This window comes from Pithys albifrons, chromosome 13 (genome assembly GCF_047495875.1).
Source record: "Pithys albifrons albifrons isolate INPA30051 chromosome 13, PitAlb_v1, whole genome shotgun sequence".
Lineage (NCBI taxonomy): Eukaryota > Metazoa > Chordata > Aves > Passeriformes > Thamnophilidae > Pithys > Pithys albifrons.
In genome coordinates, this window is record NC_092470.1 from 1,704,448 (window position 1) to 1,724,224 (window position 19,777).

Sequence of the window (19,777 nt, forward strand, 5' to 3'; positions counted from 1 at the left end):
AGCAGTTTCAGTGCTGGCAGTGCTGCTGCTTTACCTCCCGTCCCATTAGTGACAAGAAGTGCAGGCACAACCCAAACACCAGTTTGGCACTTTGGCCAAAGTCCAGCCTCAGCAATCACACCCACCCTCCTGCAATTCCTTCTGCACTCAACTATAACACTATTCCTTACTTCCTACTCAGATGTGCCAGAACTATGGGTGGATAGGAGTCCATAAAGCAACTGGGAAATATGCTAGAGAGGCTAAAATCCTATTTCAGAATGGAAACCAGAAACGCTCAGACACAACTAAGGTAGTTTAGATCCTTTGGTGGTAACACTGGGCAGTCAGGATTGCCCCAGCAGATTCACCAGCTGAAAACAAGGCAATTGAGCTACTTTCACTCAAGGTGACAAGTGTGTTGCCATTCAGAATAGGGTCGTATTTTGACAGAAACATTTTTTACCCTACAATTTAAAAGTAACCCCCTCCCCCAAGTGCAACTTCTCTAATATATTTCCCTTCCTCACTTGCCATGGGCACCTTTGTTGGCAACATTATGTTCATAGATAACCTGACCTGGCTTCAGTCAAGAAATTCCAAACAGCAGGTTACACACACACAGGCACAGAGTTTCCACTGACAGACTGGTTTGTGTGAATAAACCAGGGAAGATAAACTCCCTCTCTTGTGTTTTGGATGGCTTTTATGGAGAGCAATTATCTTTTATAGGTGCCAGAGTCCTTGGAAATGAAGAATAAATAAATGACAATAATATAATGGAGAATAAAAACTAATAAACAGACAATACAAATGACCAACTTGCTGCTCTGGGACAATTAGACAGTTGTTACTCATATCAAAATGAGATCTTTCCACTCTTAAGAATCAACTGCTATTTTCAGAGAAATTATTTTATAAGCTTTTGATTCCTCCTGGGAGGTTCACTGTCATGGGAAGGTGGGAAGCCAATTTTTACAGTGGCAACACAGCAGACATGAGGAGAATAATTGCAGCACAGCATCTTTTCTAATAAGGGCACAGACACTGTGACTATTTGACTATTTATAATGTGCTGAATCACAAAATTGTTTAAGATCACTGAGTCCAACTGTTAACCTAACACTGCCAAGCTCACCAAATCCTTGGAAAGAGAGGACTGAACTGGAATGCTGAACCAAACTGGGGGTGATCTCAGAGTCAGATATGAATTACATCACTTCAGTCCATAATTAATAATAAATGAATTTGCAGTCTGTGAAAAAAAAAAGAAGTTCTTTACATTTTAAGATATGTTGTTACAGTTATTCTGAATATGAAAGAATCCAAGTTCCACTTGGCCAAGGTGCACAAACCCCTGAAATGCTGGGTTAGGATGCTGAAATGAACTCCTGCTTTCAGAAGATCCAAGAGGATTGTATTTTGCTCTGTACCCACAAACACAGCAGCCTTGCATCCTGCCTCCTTAACCATCATTCTCTTTTCAATCATTTCAAGGAGACAACATCACAAATGAGAGTTCTATCTCTATCTTTTGTTTAAGCTTCAGAAACCCTCAGAAGAGCCTGATGGATTTAATGATAGGCCTGGCTCTTCCAATGTTTAAAAAACTGAATTTTGAGCAGGAAATTCAATCAGCTTTGTACATACCTGATCTTCAGGGAAGACTGCAAATCATTGTCAAGGTTGCTTAAAAAAGTGTCACCCTCTGGGACCTCGGGGGACTCTGCTGCTCCTTTGTGCCTGGCATTGCAGGGGGTGTGCTCTGCAATGGCAGCTCTCCCTGTCTGTCTCTCCTGGCACTGGTGCCAGCTGGGCAGCACAGCAGCTGCCAGAAGCTTCCTTTTGCAGAGGTGCAGAGTCAAAAGCAGAGTTGATGTCTGCATGCCAGACACACATGCAGACCCCACAGCCTTTTGCTTAATCCTGATGCAAGTTCATTTCTAGTTGGTATCCAATTTTCTTACTCCTCCAAACGTGTGCCCTGTTCCACAGCCACTCACTCTTACAAAATCTGTGACCTCTGTACTCCTCCCCAGCAACACTCTGTGTTAGAGATCACTTGCCCAGTTTTCCACCCTTCCCCTCTTCCCCACTACCCTGAGACAGCCTCACTGCAGGGCTTGGGAGAGGACACTGCTCAGGAGGAGCTGCTAAGCCAAGGGCTGCTCAGATGCCAGAGGGAAACATCCAAGGAACAAGTGAGAGCAAGAGGCACCTCCCGAGCAGGAGCAGCAGAAGCCCCTCTGAGAAAGGTAAGATTTGTAACAGTGTTACTGTGAGTCTCTTCCTTCCTGCTCTCATGGCCCTGCCCTCCTAAAGCCATTCACACCCAGGAGGGTGCAAACAGCGTTGCTTTTGCATTGGAACTGTGACAGCAGAACTGAATTGGAGAAGGTTTTCACTGCCAGGAGTGGGTTTTGCAGATGTCTGGAGTGGGTGGCAGGATCCAGGGAACCATGTACAAGTCATTCTGTAGTTACTGTTTCCAGTGTTCTCAGCTGAGGGCAGTGAGTTTGTCAAACATGCCACGTTTCAGTGTAGTTTCTCCCCATAAGAACAAGCTTTTCATATTGAATCTACCCATCTGTATGACACAGCTGAAAAGCTTCATGTCTGCACTGTTTCTGTGCTGAGTTCTTAACACTGAACATTTCTTTCATATCCCTTGGGCCAGTCTTTCCAGCTCAGCTTTCCTGAGGCAGCAAACTTCATATCCCTCATTTTTATAAATTCATTGCCTAGAAATAAAGTCTTAAATGCTGTCCCTGTCAAAGGCACAATAATATTCTTTTGCATAGAAGTACTGGCAATGCCTTTCTTTCTTTTTCTTTCCTATCCTTTCCTTCTCCCCTCCCATGCCCAAAACCATAATTTCAGTACCTACTCCAACATTGCAAGGTTCAGCCTAAGCCACACTCTTGGGAGGCAAATGAAAAGGAGAACCAGGCACAATATAAGGCTACCACTTACAGAGAGCTTTGAAGTGGATTCCAGACTGCTCAATGACAGAAAAAATTTAACTCTTTATAGGCAGAAGCTTTCTAGAGAGCTTTAAATAATTTGATGGTTCAGTAACATCTTCCATTGCAGAATCTCACTACACTATTTAAATACTAATGCTCAAGTCTCTAGACACCATGCAGAGGTTCTGAAACTCTAAAAGAGCTCTGAAAAGGCATTTAAATTTTATTTTTCTGTGTAACTGATTTATCATCAGACTTTACACTGCAGTCTGTTTATGTGAGCAGGTGAAACTATCAAATCTGACATCACTCCTTAATAAACTCTTACCTTGACTGATAAAAATAACCAAACCATGAAAAAAATCACAAATGCATAAAGTGCCTTCCAAGCACTGCAGAAGCTCCCAGCAGACTTCACAGACCCAATCCCAACAAATGCTGAACATGCACACCACTGCTCTGTAATCTGTACACAGATTTCCAGGGACTCCTGCATTATACTCAGCTGTTTACAGATTTGGTGCTAATTTACTAGACTAAAATCTTACCAAAATGATGATATATGCAACACAAAGGAAAGCTTATACTTGTTCAGTAACATTTGTGATGCAGCTCCAGTTTCTGAGCACTACTTTGACACTGGGCAGAGCTCTCAGGTGAGGAGCTGCAGGTCTGAGAAGCTTCACTTGTCCTGCTGGGTGCCCTGCCAGGTCCTGCTGCCCACCCCCCACCACACCATGCTGAGGATGTCACCTGTGCTAATTACACAGTACACAAAATGCACCACTGATGTCACAATCACTGTCTGTCACTGAACTGTCAGTTTGAAGTCAGCAACGATTTCAGTGCCTCAGTTAAAGCCTGGCCAAAGCACACTGCCCTGGTCTCACTCACTGACTGAGGCAATGCTCCATGGCACATGCTGTGATATGGGATTTTTTCCAGTGTCAGCAATCACAAAGCCTAGAAACTTAGCCTCCTTTTTTTCCATCACTTGAAGAGTAAGGAGGAAAGTAGCTGATAATGAAATAACCTATTCTTTTTTTCAATGACAAAAATACTATCCTGAGTACATTGAGAATACCTTAATCCACTTACAGTGATGCAAATTCAATCAAGTCCATTTCCCCAACAAATTCAGACAAAGACAGAATAATTTAAAAATTTGTAAAGGAAAGCCTTTTAATTATCAGGTCTATTGTCTTCCTTATCATCAGCTATGGGGCTTACCTGAATCAACCTGTGTTACAATAAAGGCACCTCTTACAAAAGAAACATCCAGGCCCTATCTTACACATTTGAACATTTGTTTCTGCACCTCCATTCAGGTGCAGGCCCTGGAGTTTGTTAAATCAGTTGATAACAGCTATCCCTCAGACAGTTCTGCTCCCCACAGGAGCAGCCCCACCATGGCCAAGCCACACTCCTGCTTTGACAAGCTAAACACACTGAGTTGCTTGAATGAGTCCCTATGAAGTGCCTACCCCAATACAAGGCATTGCAAAGCTTTTTTTTACAGCCTGTACACTCTTTTTAAACATCCTTCTCAAATTGTGGGCACCAGGGCTGGACTGTGACCACAGCAGTTGCAGGGGAAAAATGAGATATACAGAACCTCTCTCCTCCTGCTGAAGTTTTCTTCTATTTATTCAGCCAGGAACATACTTTACCCTATCATCATGGTGGGACCCCTCAAAAGCCCCAAGTCTTTTATATTGTACCTGATTCACAGAATCCTCTGTTTTGTAAGATTTGTCTCTTGGAAGGTCAAACCAAATGTATTTGAGGACAGTACCTGATATGAACTATTCCCTGACTGCAGAGGACAATTCACCAAAGCTTGCAGTTATTTCATGTGACATGTCAGAACTGAAGACCAGACATTTATCAAAGTAGTAACATATTATCTGCTTTTCAATAAACCCCACAGAATATGCATCAATTAGTATTTTAAACGAATATTGTGCATTATATTGCAAGCTGAGATGTTCACAAGATGTATTTTACAAACCACAAACCACAGTATGTAGCTCCAACTGCAGCTGAAGCAAGAGTCAAATGTGATGGGACTTCTCATATTATCCTTTCTTCCAGTTTCACATACTAGTATTGGTTAATTCTACAAGAGATATGATTTTGCTGCCTAGGTGATGCAAGATATGAAAACAAGTAGGAATTATTCTCTGTCTTTACCCAGAAATCTCCCCCTTGCCATCTGAGCAATAAAGTGAGGCTGTCTGAATAAAGCAGAAACCCTCTGAGGGCAGCCAGGGAGCTCAGGGCCATGTAGGGAAGCATTTGCTCCTCACAACAGGCACCAAGCCTGAGCCAGACCCAGCCCAGCCCTCAGGCTGACTTAACTCTTTCATACCTAAAATTTCCTTTAGTGACAGCAAAGTTTAAAGTGACCCAAGGATGAGAAGGTTTGGAATAAAATGCCCAGAGGACAGTTTAAGAGGGAACCTTCAAACTTAGGAGCAGCACTAACACAACCCAGGGCTGATGGAGGGGATCACCACAGTGCCAAGGCTGGAAGGGATCTCCTCAGTTGGTCAGCATGGTCAGCTGAAGCAGGTTGTCCAGGGTCATGTCCAGTCAGGCTTTGACCATCTCCACAGATGGAGATTCCACAACTACTGTGGGCCACCCGTTCCAGTGTTTAATGGTATTTCACTGCATGGGCTAAACAAGCTGGAAGTAGTTCTGCTGTAGCTGCACCTCCTGCCTGGATTGTGCCTGCAATGGAGCTACCTCCTAAATACAGAAAACATAGATACAGACAAATATCTCACTACACTGAAAATAGTTCATTAGATCTTTGAGTAATTCACCATAAAAATATAAATTCTAGTTTTCCTCCTTAGAGGAAGTGTCTTGGTAGATGGTTAATATCATTCCTGGGTGGGATAGCATTCCACTTCATGCTTTTTAAACAATAGCTAATTAATGTTTTAATAGTAGAATACACTAAGAAGTTCACCACTAATTCACATTGAAGCAAAAAATGCAACACTATCCCTGAATGCCTAAGCTATGGATGCACCTGAGGGTTTAAAGTGCAGTCCTTGGTCCCTGAAGCCTGTATGGACATGCCAAACCCCTGCACTCATGAGCCATCTCAGCGCAGTCAGGTCACTCTTGGACAAGCTCTAAAGAAGCTGGTGCCTTACAGAGTGGGGTGTTACTGAAAAACATGTGTTCAGATGTCCTGGGTACATAAATGAGAGACTTTGTTCCTCTAGGAAATCTGGCTGTAGGTATCCCTAAATTCAAAGTACTTCAAATCAAACTGCTTTAGAAAATTAGGCTAATAATATTGATACTGTATATCAGGAGATGCTTATTTGTGTGCTCCCTTATCTTGCAGAGGAGCACTGCATCCATGCATCTTTCTCACATGAGTCAGGAATTCAGTAATGATTGAATAGTACCTTCAGGACATTCATAACTTATTGTGAAGGAGCAAAAGTAAACTCTCAGACTAGGATAAGGAAGGTTTCAGTCAAGAAAAGACAGTTACAAATATTGTAGCAGTTGCTGATGCTCTAAAATAAACAGTCCTATCTTTTGTTGAAGTTTGGAAAAACATTGAAATCTTCTTATTGTTTCTAAAGAAATTAAGTCATTTGCTGTGTATTTGAAACCTCTCTGACAAAATTTCTCCAAAAAAGATAAAACAACGTGTCTTTTGAAATCATTTGAGATGTTTATCACTAGGGTCTGGTGTCTGTACCCCTGTGAACACAGGCACTTTGGAGACAAGTTAATGGAGAAAGATAGACAGGTTACCTTTATTAGAAGCTTCTAAGGTGCAAACCAAAGAGGTCTGACCCCGTGACCAGGAAAGTTACAACTTTTATACCAGATATTAACATCCAATCATCATTCTCATTTCCCTTGTGGGCCCACCCACTGGGGCCATCTGAACTGCCCCCTGCCATGGGGGGGCCGTTAGGCCTTTTTCTTATGTTCTGTCCTCTGTTATCTGCAGGTGGCTTCTCACAAACACCATGGCCTTGGCAAAGCCTGAGAAAGCATCCAATCTTGTGAGAAAGACAGGTAATAACTGCACTTAGGATTTGAGCAGGCCAGAAGAACTTCTGTGATTCTAAATCTACCAAAATACATTAAATCCTTAGGCACCAGATCAATGAAAAGACTGCTTTAAGTTACAGGAAAACAAACCTTTGAGTTTGTTCAGTCTTCACTTTCTTGGCTGTGATCACAGAAGGAGACAAGATAACTTCCTTTTCTATAAATCAGCATCAAGAAGCCAGTCTCTAAAAGCTCCCCTTATGAAGGGCACTGTGCTGTTCTGAAGGAAAGGGCCCCAAAGGTGCCCCAGGGAGGGCACACTCACCCAGGTTGCTGTAGGTGGCACTGCAGGTGCTCAGCTCGGGGGGACTCGCAGCCTCCTCCTTCTCCTCCTGCCCCTGCGCGGGACGCGCCGGCGGCACCGCAATGACCGAGGCGCTGCCACCATTGTCCTGCTTCACAAACACGGCTCTGGGGACACGGGGGGACAGCTCCTCCAGGGGCCTGGCATCGGGCACGGCACTGAAACAACAGCACACAGTCAGCTGGGGAGCAAACTGGGGCCAGACCCTGCTGGCAAAGCACCAGCTCAGGCACTGAGGGAACAAAGGCAAAGAAACAAGATCTTTCATCTCTTTTTTTAAGAACGATTTTCTACAGGGTTTATTTTCCTTCATGAGAAGAAACAACTTGTGACTGAAATAGTAACGTGTTAGTTACTATTATACTAATTATAATATACATATAATAAAATAGTTCATGCCTTTGATAAAAAAGGTATAATCAAATGTTTTACAGCTTGACTATAATCAACATCCATATGCCCAGGTATGACCCTGGCAAAACGTGTGGGGCTCAGGACAGCAGCAGAGTTTAAGGTGCAACAACTGTGCTTTAACCAAAGATAACAAGGCATAGCAAGGGGGATTAATTCCCAATAAATGCATACAACTTTAATGATACATTTTCATATTCTGGTAGGATTTTGGGAACCCACACTCTGGGCAACAGGCCTCATCTAAGGCAGGAATTTATATCCCATATAAAATTCTCCACTATGAAAATCCACCTGCATTAGGCCAACTGCAAAAGGCCATGAAGACATTCCTCTGTGCCTGCTCTTAGCTAGGAAGTTTTAATCAAACTGTGATGACTGATAGCACTAAACTCTGAAAATCAGTTTCCATGGATATATTTATTGCAGTATAATTTCAAAATTATGCATTATATGTATGAAAAATTGTCAAGACTTAATAAAAAACCCCAATCCTACTGAAAATATAGCAGCAATTATCAATAATACACCACAAAAACATGTCAGAGCAAAAATATTTCCATTCCTTTATGTTCTCTCTCTCACAGAAACAAATATTCATTACAGGCAAATGTGCTGCTCCAGTTCTCATTACTATAGCCTGCTCAAATCCAACAACAAGGATTTTAACTACTTGTGACTCCCATAAGAGGCAGGAGCAACACACTTCCATCAAAACATGATCACCACATCATGTATCTGTACAATACTTATTTTTTGTGGTAAAGATTTAAAACCTCCTCAAAGAGTTAATATAAATTATAGGCATATTTGTCTCTATGGCAAAGCCAAAATTCTAGACATCATGGTACACAATCTTGTAGCAATTCCTCACTGCAAGGATTCAAACATGCCAATCCTTTGCATGACACAAGACCCAGGACAGTGCAGTGTGCACATGCTGCTTCTGCTCAGACTCATGAATTTTAATCGCAGGCTGACACAAACCAAACTCATTAGAACTTGTTAGTAAAAGGGAAAAAATGGCATAAGTTCAAAAAGATGTAATCTTTAATCAGTGCAACGTTTTTTGTTCCATTTTAGTACCATGCATAGGAATGGTGCAAAGAACATTCCATGTGCCATAAATATATCCACATTAAAGAGTTAACCCACTGTAATTTCTGAGTAAAGCAGACATAAAATTAAAGCAGTTACAAGGCTCTCTAGATGAGGAGAAATTTAACTAGACTTGTAGTTGCTGTAAATAATATACATACCTGCATTCCTCAACAGGAATGTTTTCTTGAAGAAGAAATAGGTTCCAATAGTTTTACAGCTCTGTCATTGCCACAAACCAGGAATTACCCCACCTCAAAGCAATGTTTTAGTATTGCTTGGTAAGGCACAGAACATACTCATTCTCCAAACCAGACACATGCAAGCACATACACTAAACCTAAGCTCAGAAGCCATTTGCCAAAGTAAACCAACAGCTAGAAAGGAAGAGAGAAAAAAAATACCAACTCACCCACTGTACTCACTCACACAATTCCCCATTAAAGGAAATTCTTTCAGGGCCTTCTTGAGTCTTTTAATCATGTCTTGAAACTCTGGCGAGCCATTGATTCCACAGTGTTCTGGTGTGCTACAAGTTGTGCAGGCTGTGAGCAAGGGCTGAACTGTGCACAGGGACACACCTCCCCCTGCTCACCTGCACTGGCCCTGCCAGGGCCCCCAGTCCCGCCTGCTGAACCCTTCCCTTCCACCTGCACTGGCCCTGCCTCCTGAACCCTTCCCCTGCCTCCCAGGAAAGGCAGGGCTCCCAGCAGCCCAGCCCTGCCTCCTGAACCCTTCCCTTCCACCTGCACTGGCCCTGCCCCAGCAGCCCAGCCCAGCCTCCTTACCCCTTCCCTGCCTCCTGGGAAGGCAGGCAGAGGCTGCTGCTGCATCACTGCTCTGGAATGGCAGCTATGGCCTTAGTCACAGCATTGCTTTGTGAAAAGCACGTTCACGTTTCAAGAGCAGTTTTAGGCACCAAGACTAACCTACTGTTAAAAATAATTGAGTGTCTCACATCTGTATTCTGTGCCTCAAAAGAATACATTTTAAACCACAGCAGTTCAATGTCAGGCCATGAAATGCACGGGGAAATGGTTCCCAGGATCTGACACTGAGGACTGAGCTCAAGCTCACACAAATGTGACCCTTCCCCAGCACGGCAGGACACAGGAGGGACAGAGGGGACCCCTCTCACCCAGTGAGCTCCCAGAGCCACAGTCCCAGCTGCTTTGGATTCATCAACTAAACAGTTTAAACAACTAGTTTTTGAGAAAAGATCCGCTGATAAACAAGCAGTTCTCTGAGATTAGAACTGTTAAAGCCTGATTTTGTACTGCCTCCTCTCTGCTTGTTGGTAGCAAGTGATACTTAAAGCTTTCTCCTTATTTGGGATATTTATAGATATTTTGCCAGGATAGATTCTTTGATGCCTTGCATAAGAGCACATATTTGGCTTCTACCATAGTGGGCACAAACCTCCTCTGTCCAAGTCTTTTTCTCTTCCCTTTTTTATTTCACTAACAAACTTGGTAAGAAATTAATTATCTTAGAGAACTCTGCTCCTTGGGCACAAGTGGCTGAAATGAAACAACTATTCCATTAATGGAGGAAGCAGCCCTCTGTTTTCCTAAAGGCTGAGATTATGTGCAGCAAAAAAACTTGCCATAAAAATGACTGCCCTTCAGAGAACACCCTACTGAATCCACACACTTGTCATTCACATGTGCACAAGCTCAAAACTGTTTTCAAAGTGTTATTTTTCTGCAGGGACAAATGCCCCTAACTCCTTCCTCGAGGCTCTCCTCCTTCACAGTTCTTGGACAGCCAAAAGCTGAAGTGGTCTAACTCAGCTCAGTCTTTTGAGAACAGGAACATGCAGAAAGCTGCCTGTGCAGGCTGTTAATTTTGGTGAGGACACTGGAATCACAGTTATTGTATGGCCTGTGTCCTCTTCTATTCAGAGCACACCTGCTCAATTAGAATGATTAATAAACAGCAAATAATATGAGGGAGATAATGTGGAATGGTCATAAGAAGTGAGAGTGTACTCCTCAGTTAGGGTCAGATCTGGAGGCCAAGCTGAGGGGGCACAGTCCTGGGCAAGAGGCACATAAGTGCCAGAGGCAGAACCACAGGGAGAAGCTGCTGTGGCTTCAGACCCAGCAGGCTCTGCTCTCCCCACAGTGTGCACCAGCACAGCAGCACCAATGGCAGCTGCACAGGTTGGGATGAAAGGAAGATAACTTAGGTTTACACACACAAAAAACCCAACAGTGTAATTTGTAGACATATTTAGTGTCAAGGAGAACACTCTGAGATCCCCTCAGGCCCTACACTTTTAAGCTAATAAAGCCAATCTAAGCCTAGACTGATTGAACAATGCTTGAGAAAAAATGCAGAATGGCCAATGACTGAAAGGAGGTCAAAGGCCACCTTAGCCAGGAACTTCCCAGGACACAGAGCATTTTATTCCTGCAGGACAAAGATGATCAGTGCCCAGATGATGATCAGGGCCCAGGCTCCAGAGTGCACTGTGGGCACAGGAAACATTGCAGTGGCTCCTGCACCCCAGTTCCTCATTATCACCATCAGCCAGGAACAGCCAAAGTGAAACAAACTCCTAAAATGACAACTGAAATAACTAAGCCATGAAGCTGATTCCTAACTCTGATTATTTAGAAGTATGAGAATTTATATTCTTCTTCTCTTTTTTTTTAAGTCTTGTATAATGTGATGTTTGCATGGATAAAGGGTATACATTTGATAATCCAGTAAAGACATCCTACTAAGCTCTTTAGTGTCACTGAAACTTATGGCAATGACTTTCACAGATTAACTATGCATTATAAAAAATATATTTTTCTTTATCCGTTTTAAGTTCTCAGTCTCTCCATTTTACAGACTATTAGAGGAGTCAAGAACAATAATACATGATTTACCATTTCTTAATCTAAATTTATAAAATAATAAATGGTAAAATCCTTCTACTTGGTTCCTTAACAGTCCTTGGGGTTTATGAGTTCTCAGATAAAACATTATCACTTATTGCTTAACACACAGAGAATTTCCAATTCTGTCATCACAGAGATGTTCTAGAGAAAAATCTCACAAGTTTTTAATTGAGAAAATAGTGTAAGATAAATGGTTAATGTTTTTAGAAGCACTCCTAAGCACTGTTGAGTAAGGTAGATAAAGCTTGCTGATGCCTAGATAAAAGCAAACCAACACAGATGTGACAAGAAGGGAGAGTTGATCCAACTACATTTTTCAGGAGAGGATTTCTCCCATTTCAGTAGAGTTGCACAACCAAGAAATTTCATTTCTAACATCCTTGAATTCTCCTCATCAATCTGTGCTAGCTGTACTTAAAAGGTTTTGAATTCAGGTGAGAATTTCACCCTGACAGTGGTATCAGAGGCCCTTCAGACTGGGAAGGACTTTGTTTTCAGAAGAGCCCTACTGTGATTTGACAGATTTTGTTATCTTCCCAAGCAGTTTCTGCAGCAGCTGTGGAATCTGCAGGACTGGATCAGTGACAATGCCAAAGTGGAATGTGGCAGTGGTGGTTATTCCTGCCTATCTCTGGATGCAACCCTGACCTTAAGATGTGACTGCATTTTTGAAGAACAATGATTCCCATTGTTTCTGCTGAGTGGTCTGTCCCAACATTCCTATTCCTCCAGATACAGAGCTCAGTTGTATCAGTTATGAGCTCAAATCCTTCTGCAAAAGTTAACTTCCTTTTAGGAATTAGATTGATAATAATCCCAACTTTAGTTATGAAGAAATGCTTCCTTACTTGATCCAAAACAAAATGAATATACAGACCTCACTACCTGAAGGAAGTATTTCAGGAAACACAGTTTTATCTTTACTCATCCAAGTCTGGCCCAAAGATGCCATAAAGGACAGTTATGGCTCACTCACATCTGTGAAAGGAAACTGCAGTTTGAGCTGCAGCTGAACTGGAACTGCTGTGCTGGGATCAGTGGCACTGGCATGTACAAAGGCACTGCCACCTGATCCAGGGGATTTAGTTCCACTCTGATGGGGATTCAGCTCAGCTCTTTATGCAGACAGCCAAGGAAGCAGCAGGATGCTGAGCTGCACTTGGCTTTTGGGAGACATCTCAATCTCCAAGGCTGCTGCTGGGTATGAGCAGTGATGTCTCAATGCAGGAGAGGAGAAGCCTTTATCTTGTGAAACTCCAACAGGAACACTGATCCATGAGATAGCAAAGCCTTTTTAGCAAACTTGGGATGAGTGGACTGCACCCTGTGTTGTACCACCTTCATCAGTGACAGCGACTCAGGCCAGAAATATCATCCTGTTACCTTTTCAGGGGTCAATTTTAGGTTCTGCCTGAGAACAACTGTTGCTTCATGGACTACAGGTGTTCTAAGAACACCTGGTTTTCAATCCAGTTAATGTTAAAGCTGACATGTCTGCTGATGTTTAGCAAAAATTAATCTATTTACAAATGTCTAGCAAATTTAATCTATCATCTGCTAGCTCCTTTTGAACCAGCCTATGTGCATCCTGGCATCAAACAGAAAGAAAAAATCACATGGATAAACCAAAACCAAGTTCATTTGTGTAACAGAGAGATAATTTCCAGCTTTCCAGAGAACTGGGTATTTTGCAAATGCTGTTCAAAGAGAAAACTGCCCTTTCTAGTGATAACTCCAAATACCTGCAGCTGTTTCGTGGTTATCAATCTGTAGCAGCATTTTAATCCGTTGCAAAAAATACTGTATCTTCATTTAATTTGCTTTCAAGGCCTCCTAGTAACCTGGCATTTTTAAAGCTTATCTTATATTCCAGGTCATCAGTTTGTTTTTTTCAGTGAGTTTACTGTTCTTGACCTTCTGAGTTAGGGAAGTGTCCTGTTCACTGATTGCTGTCTTCAGCCTCCCATTGTACTCTGAGCCTGTGCAAGCTGAACACAAGATTTTGAACATCTTTTTCATGCCCATATTTTAGCCCAAATTATCACTAAGCTCATACTAATACATAAAAACACAAACCAACCACAGCATCTCATCAGTTATATCTCCTGCTTGTGCAAAAATGGAATTTGGCAACCCTGATTCTCACCTACCAGGATAAAAACAAAATCCAAGTCCCTTAAACAACAAAAAAACAACTGCTTTAATTTTTTGACACTATAAGGTCTTTTCAACTATTAATAATTAATTAAAAACCCCAAATAACTCAAGGCATCAAAGTAACTGAATAATATAAAAACTAAAGGATAAAGTCACTGACTCTCCAGTGTTCCCACAACGTATTTCCCAGCACCTCAGTGTATGTTCTTTGAAATTTGTAGAAACCATAGGACAACATTGTCAGAAAGAAGAGATTCCAATTATAACATTTGGAAAATTCCAGTTTTCCCCAGGGAAAACTCGGAGATGTGGTTTTAACCAGTACCACTGTAAGTTGTAGAAAACTATTGTAAACTTTGTGGAATAAATGAGTAAGACTGAGTGGTGAGCAATGGCCTTCAAAAGGAGGGCAGAAGGTGTTCCAGGCACACTGCAAGAACATCACACATTCCAACAGCACCATCTCTGGGGCAGTGCAAGAATCAGTGACTGTTCCTGCCCTCTCACCACCTGGAGCAGGAGCTGCTCCTTCCTGCCTGCCCCTGGCAGAGCAGGGACTTGATCTGGCTGAAAAATGACTGCAAAGTTATTTCTCCCTTGGATCCCTTCCCCAGTCTGGCTCAGCACAGGGACCACAGGGACTGCCTTGGCAGCAGAACAGGGGGCACTGTGGAGGTGGGATCAAGTGAACCTCCTGATGGCAATGCAATCAAAATCAACCTCACTTCCTCCACCTTCCCCTGGATACAGGAGAAAAAAGTGGATTCCTGTAAAGGGGGCTTGAGAGCACAAACTCCTCCAATTCTTTAACTTGCCTCATCTAGAGAGACCGAACTTCTACCAAGGGTTATTCTAGCAATTTTCCTGTATAGACAGTGGAGGAGGAAAACCAAGTTATTTTACTTTAGGACAAGTGGTAATCAGTTTATGGTAAACTCTAATTATGCTCACACAGTGATTTCTATTAGCCTAAGTCAGCTTTAAAACTATCTTAACTAAAAATGCTGCACTTTTCTTGTACAGAATATGGAGGAAGAAAATCAAAGAACATTGCCATGATTCATTTTCTGGGACTCACACAGAGCTCACACTCTACAAAATTTTAAATATTCTACCATTAGGTTACTGTTATAATGAATTAGAAAATGCAAGTTTGAAGGTCCTTTGGAATTAGCTTGTGTAATAACAGTGGAAGACATACTGTAACACATCCACAGCTGTGGTCAGCACTTAGGGAAATGCACACTGTGCCCATGGGACCAGCTCTCCTGGATCCAGTGCTGCTGGGTGACAAAGCACATCCATTCCTAAAGGCCTTGCAAAACAGAGATAAGATTATTTTATAGGTACTCTAATTCTATGATTACTCTTTTACAATGGTTTATTTTGGGAGTGCTGCAGTGATGTTGCAGTGCAGCATCAAGTTAATTAGCATCTGTTCTATTCTTGGGCATGTGAGGTAAAGTCAGCACAGCACCTTTCAAGAGTCACAGATCTTTTAATTTCTATCGTACTTCTCATTAGTTGCCTTCTATTTCTGCAGAGAAATCCTGTCATTTCCGTTAACATATAAACATTTTGTTAAAGTAGAAATTCAGGAGAAGGGATTTGATTCAATGGAACATGGCTATTGTGACACATTGGTGAGCCTCCAAGACAAACTGGAAGTATCAGCTACTACTTCTAATAATTTTTCAAAAATCCTTTCTGGTATCTCACATAATGGAAAGATTAAGATATGTTCTAAGTAACCTAAACCAAATTACACTAAATGCAACAAAACTCCTTAGTTTCCCCCTTTTCAGCAGTATATCCAGGACAGTTCACAATGAGTAAGTGGCTAAGAGAGCTGAGTGGAGTACCTGGGGATTTTCTTGGGAACCTGAGGTGGTGAGGAATGGCTCTCTGTGTCCTGCTCAGAGCCCTCTGGAGGCTTTTCCTGCGTGTCTCCCTGGTCGCTGCCCAGTGCCCCTGCGAGGGCAGCCTGTGCCGTGCCCACCTCGGGGGCGCCCGCCGCGGGCTCTGCCGGCGCCGGCTCACAGCGGTACATGAACACGATGGACGGCTTCTCGCCCGAGTCCGACTTGGCCTCGCTGAACCAGTGGTGCCGCTGAACGGGGGGCGGGGGCAGCATGTGGATGACAGTGCCATCCAGACCCACCAACTTCCCTTTCTCTCTTTCCTTCTCTTTGTCCTCCTCCTCCTCGGGTTTCCTGCGGCGGAAGAAGCTCTTGAAGGATATCCAGCGCTTGGGTTTGGCGTCGGCGCGACGCCCCTCCGAGTGCAGCACGGACTCGGCCTCCGTGGCCCTGGTGGGACTGTTGGGTTTGCTCCAGTTGCTGAAGTGTCTTTGCAGCAGGTTGGTGGCGTGGTAGGGCGAGGAGGTGGAGCGTGGAGGAGGGAATGGCGGTGCCTGCTCCGTGGGGGGACTGGTGGCACCCGGGGGGGCTCGCCCTGGCTTTGGAGAGGGAGTGGCAACCGGCTGGGAAAGGGGATCCTTCTGTGCTTTAGCAGCAGTGTTTTCCACTGTCTGGGAGGACTCCCCTTCAGGCTGTGACGTAAACAGAGATTTGGGCCGTACCAGGGTGTTTTTAGTAGCATCTCCCTCCGGGGGTAAGGAATACAGTTCTTCTACGCTGCAGGATTTGGGTGCAGACTGAGGTGTTTCTGGAGGAGACCGTGGGGGCTGGATAGAGGCCACAATCTGCGAGAGCACCGTGCTTGCGTTCTCTCTGCCACCACTGCTGCCAACAGAATCCTCCGGAGTGACATCTGTTTTAGCTGCAGGCTCTTGCACTGCCTTTTGAGCTCTGGATGGGGAGCTGTGCTCAGCACTGTGACTTCTCTGCGGGGATATCTGGCTTTTACTGAGACAGCTGTTGAACTCTTGCACCTTTTGAGCCACAGAACCCAGCCTGCACTCAGAGCTACTGGGCACCCCCTTGCCTTGGGGCAGCTCAGTGGGTTTATTGCCTATGGCTTCAGCCACTGTACTTTCTGTTTCTATTTCTTCATATGTATGGCTTATCACACTGGTAGTTTTATCTTTGATGGACAGCTCCCCACTGGTCCCCAGGAAACTTTTATAGATCGCCAGGTTATCGTAAGCATTGGGATTGATTACAATGGGAACTTTGATGGCATTTTTGGAGCTCTTGGCGTAAGTGGGCTCATCGTGAATGATAATGGGAAAAGGTGGCATGCCAGCATTGTTGTAGCTGTTGAATTTTATCTCAGATAAATTGGGAGACTTAACTGGGATAGTTTTTGAAGAAACATTTGTAGCTGTAGGTGAAGTAGGAGCTGACTTGTGGCTTGTCTTCCTGGGTGGAACAGAAGGTCCTGAGCTGTTTGCAATCAGCTCCACCTTAGGTATCTTCTGTCTTGGACTAGTACTAGAAGTCCACACTTCCTGGTATCTGATTGCACTGGATTTTTTCAGGTTGGCATTTACACGTACAGGTGATGCTGCAGAGGTTGCAAGAGGTGAGCCTGGAGTTACTGGCGAGCTTGGGTTAGACGATGCCTTTTTGGTTTCTGAGGTTTCACTCTGATTCTCCTTACATTCACTGGTCATGGCAGCTGATACATCCACCACAGTATATGGCTTGCAAATGGGCTGTTCCATATTCACCACCCTGTAAGGTTTAGCTTGCTCCTCCATGGGCACCAAATTAATAGTTACAGACTGAGCAGCAACATCTGACGAATTTTTATTCTCTTGTTTATCAGTCTGCACAGCAATTTTGCCATCCTTCTCCTCCAGTCGAAGCGCAAGGACTGCCTTGTGAGTTTCTAGACTTTTTGGAACATTTCTGGGTGCTTTTGACGTATCCTTTACTTGCTGATTGTCACAAAGACTTTCATATTCTGGGTCAATCAATTTGAGGTCCTGAGGAGTGCTAGGAGATAACCCTCCATTGCAGAGCTTCTGTGAAGAACTGCTGGTTGTTCCAGAACAAGACTCTTCTGTCAAAGAAGAATCAGGAGATGTCGAATCAGAAGATGCCATGCTCTGCATGCTCTCTTGCCCATAAAGAATCACAGTCTCTTCCCCGTAGCCATTTAAAATTTCATCATAACTGTCATCATAATCTACTGCACAGATCCGCTGCAGAGACTTGTTTCGAAGAGGCACAGTGTTCCATTTTTTGTCCCCACAGAAGGGGACAGGGGACAGGGTGTTAGCTCTGAAGTTGGCGAAGCGGGGCTGGCCCCTCATGCGGATTTCCATTGCTAGCAGCTCCTCATCACTTTCATCCCAGCTCTCATGCTCTTCCTGCATGCTGCCAGGAAACGTGTCATCCTCACTCTCATCTCCACTAGAGAACTCTGGATAGCAGAAACGTCCACCTTCATTACTTATGACTTCAGTGCTTCCACTCAGAATAACATGCTTACTGTGTGAATCCTTCATTCCACCCACCATGCAGCTCGGAGGGATCTTTCTTTCTAATGATTTTTTATAACAATTATTTATCCTTCCCAAGAAGGTTTCTCTTGCATTTGTTTCATTTCCAGTGAGCTGAGGTGTGGTATCCAAACCCGCAATCTCCTTCAAAACTTCTGTCAGCCCATTATTATTGTTACTTGGTACCTTACCCACACCCTCGCTGTTGCCATAAGGCCTAGAGACATGGCTGTAACCCTCAATTTCATCCTCATTGTTGTTGTTCAGTGGTTTTTTGTTCAGGACTGCTTTGTTTCGGTTCCACCCCGCAGGCACGTGTTTGTTCTCACCCTGCTCCAGCGCACTGACCTCGGCACCGCCCTGCCCCTCTGCCACCATCATGGTGGGTTTCACAGCTATGGTGGGTTTCTTGGCCACGGGTGGGCGGAAGCTGCCGCTGCTCCTGCCGCGCTGGCCACTGCTTTGGTTGGCATTGGCTTTCAGGGGCCCATGCGACAGGGGCTTCTTCTCTGACACTGGTGGTAGCTGGTGCAAGCTTTTGGGCTTGAAGCAGTTCTTACACTCCCCAGGTTTCCAGACGTGCTCAGTGAAAGTGTTGCAAGCAGACATTGTCCCAGAGCTCTGTGCTTGGTGCTGTGCTGTCAGTGCATGGCAGGAACTTCAGCCATGTGTTTCCACTCACGTAGTATGGCCACTCCTTTGAGCAGTGATCATGCTGGAATACAAAAGACAATGAGGATGAGAACAGGGAAAAATCTGCTTGATCATTATACTTATATTTTCTACACTATGGAGAACTTGGAAGGAGCCTTTTACTGACATTTTCTCTCTTTTTACATAAATTTATGAAACTATGTAACTGAAATGTAAAAACAAGTTGGAAATATCAATCCTCTTGTACATAAAGAATTAAATCTTTGGCAACTAAGCTCTGTGTTGCTGAAAGCAGAGAGAGAGAGAAATGGCAATGACTGAGAATTTGAAGTAATTCTCTTGACTAGTTCAGGACCATTGACCTTTAATTTTGTCCAATATAACAAACGCAGGAAGAGGATATAAACCCGAAGATTAGTGCACATTGCTTTCACCAGAACTACTTAAACATGAGACAGAAAAGTATGTTTACTCTCCTAAATGCAATTGAGATAATTTGTTTTAGCTTTGAATGTGAATGAGCTCAGCTTAAGTGAGAAAATACGTTCAAGCAATTCCAAACTGCCATTTTAGCACTTCTTTCCTCAGAATCAAATGATAAGTGGAGAGATATTTAGGCTGAAGGGACAGGCTGGACTGATGTCCTGGAAAAGTCAGATAAAAATACTGTGGAAATCTTTCTAGAAAGTCAGTGGTTTTTTTCCCTTTTGCTTACCACAGTGGCAATAAACTATTCTGATATCCTCAAAGCAAAGCTATGGATTTTTAGTCCCTGATTTGTTTCACATACAGCTTTCCTACCTAACCC

General features: G+C 43.5%; 1 protein-coding gene across 4 annotated transcripts in view; it reads right to left on the minus strand.

Moving 5' to 3' along the window:
- The window catches only part of PEAK1 (pseudopodium enriched atypical kinase 1), a 118,077-nt gene that overhangs the window by 17,624 nt on the left and 80,676 nt on the right, over positions 1–19,777 (minus strand). For 3 of the 4 annotated variants that reach the window (XM_071568973.1, XM_071568972.1, XM_071568975.1), the window contains 3 exons: positions 15,767–19,030; positions 9,266–9,382; positions 7,306–7,502 (listed from right to left, as the gene is read on the minus strand). In XM_071568973.1, the coding sequence (XP_071425074.1) occupies positions 7,306–7,502; positions 9,266–9,382; positions 15,767–18,924 (3,472 nt within the window). In that variant the 5' untranslated portion in view covers positions 18,925–19,030. The remainder of the gene's footprint in view (positions 1–7,305; positions 7,503–9,265; positions 9,383–15,766; positions 19,031–19,777) is intronic. The other variant, XM_071568976.1, reaches the window with a different exon arrangement.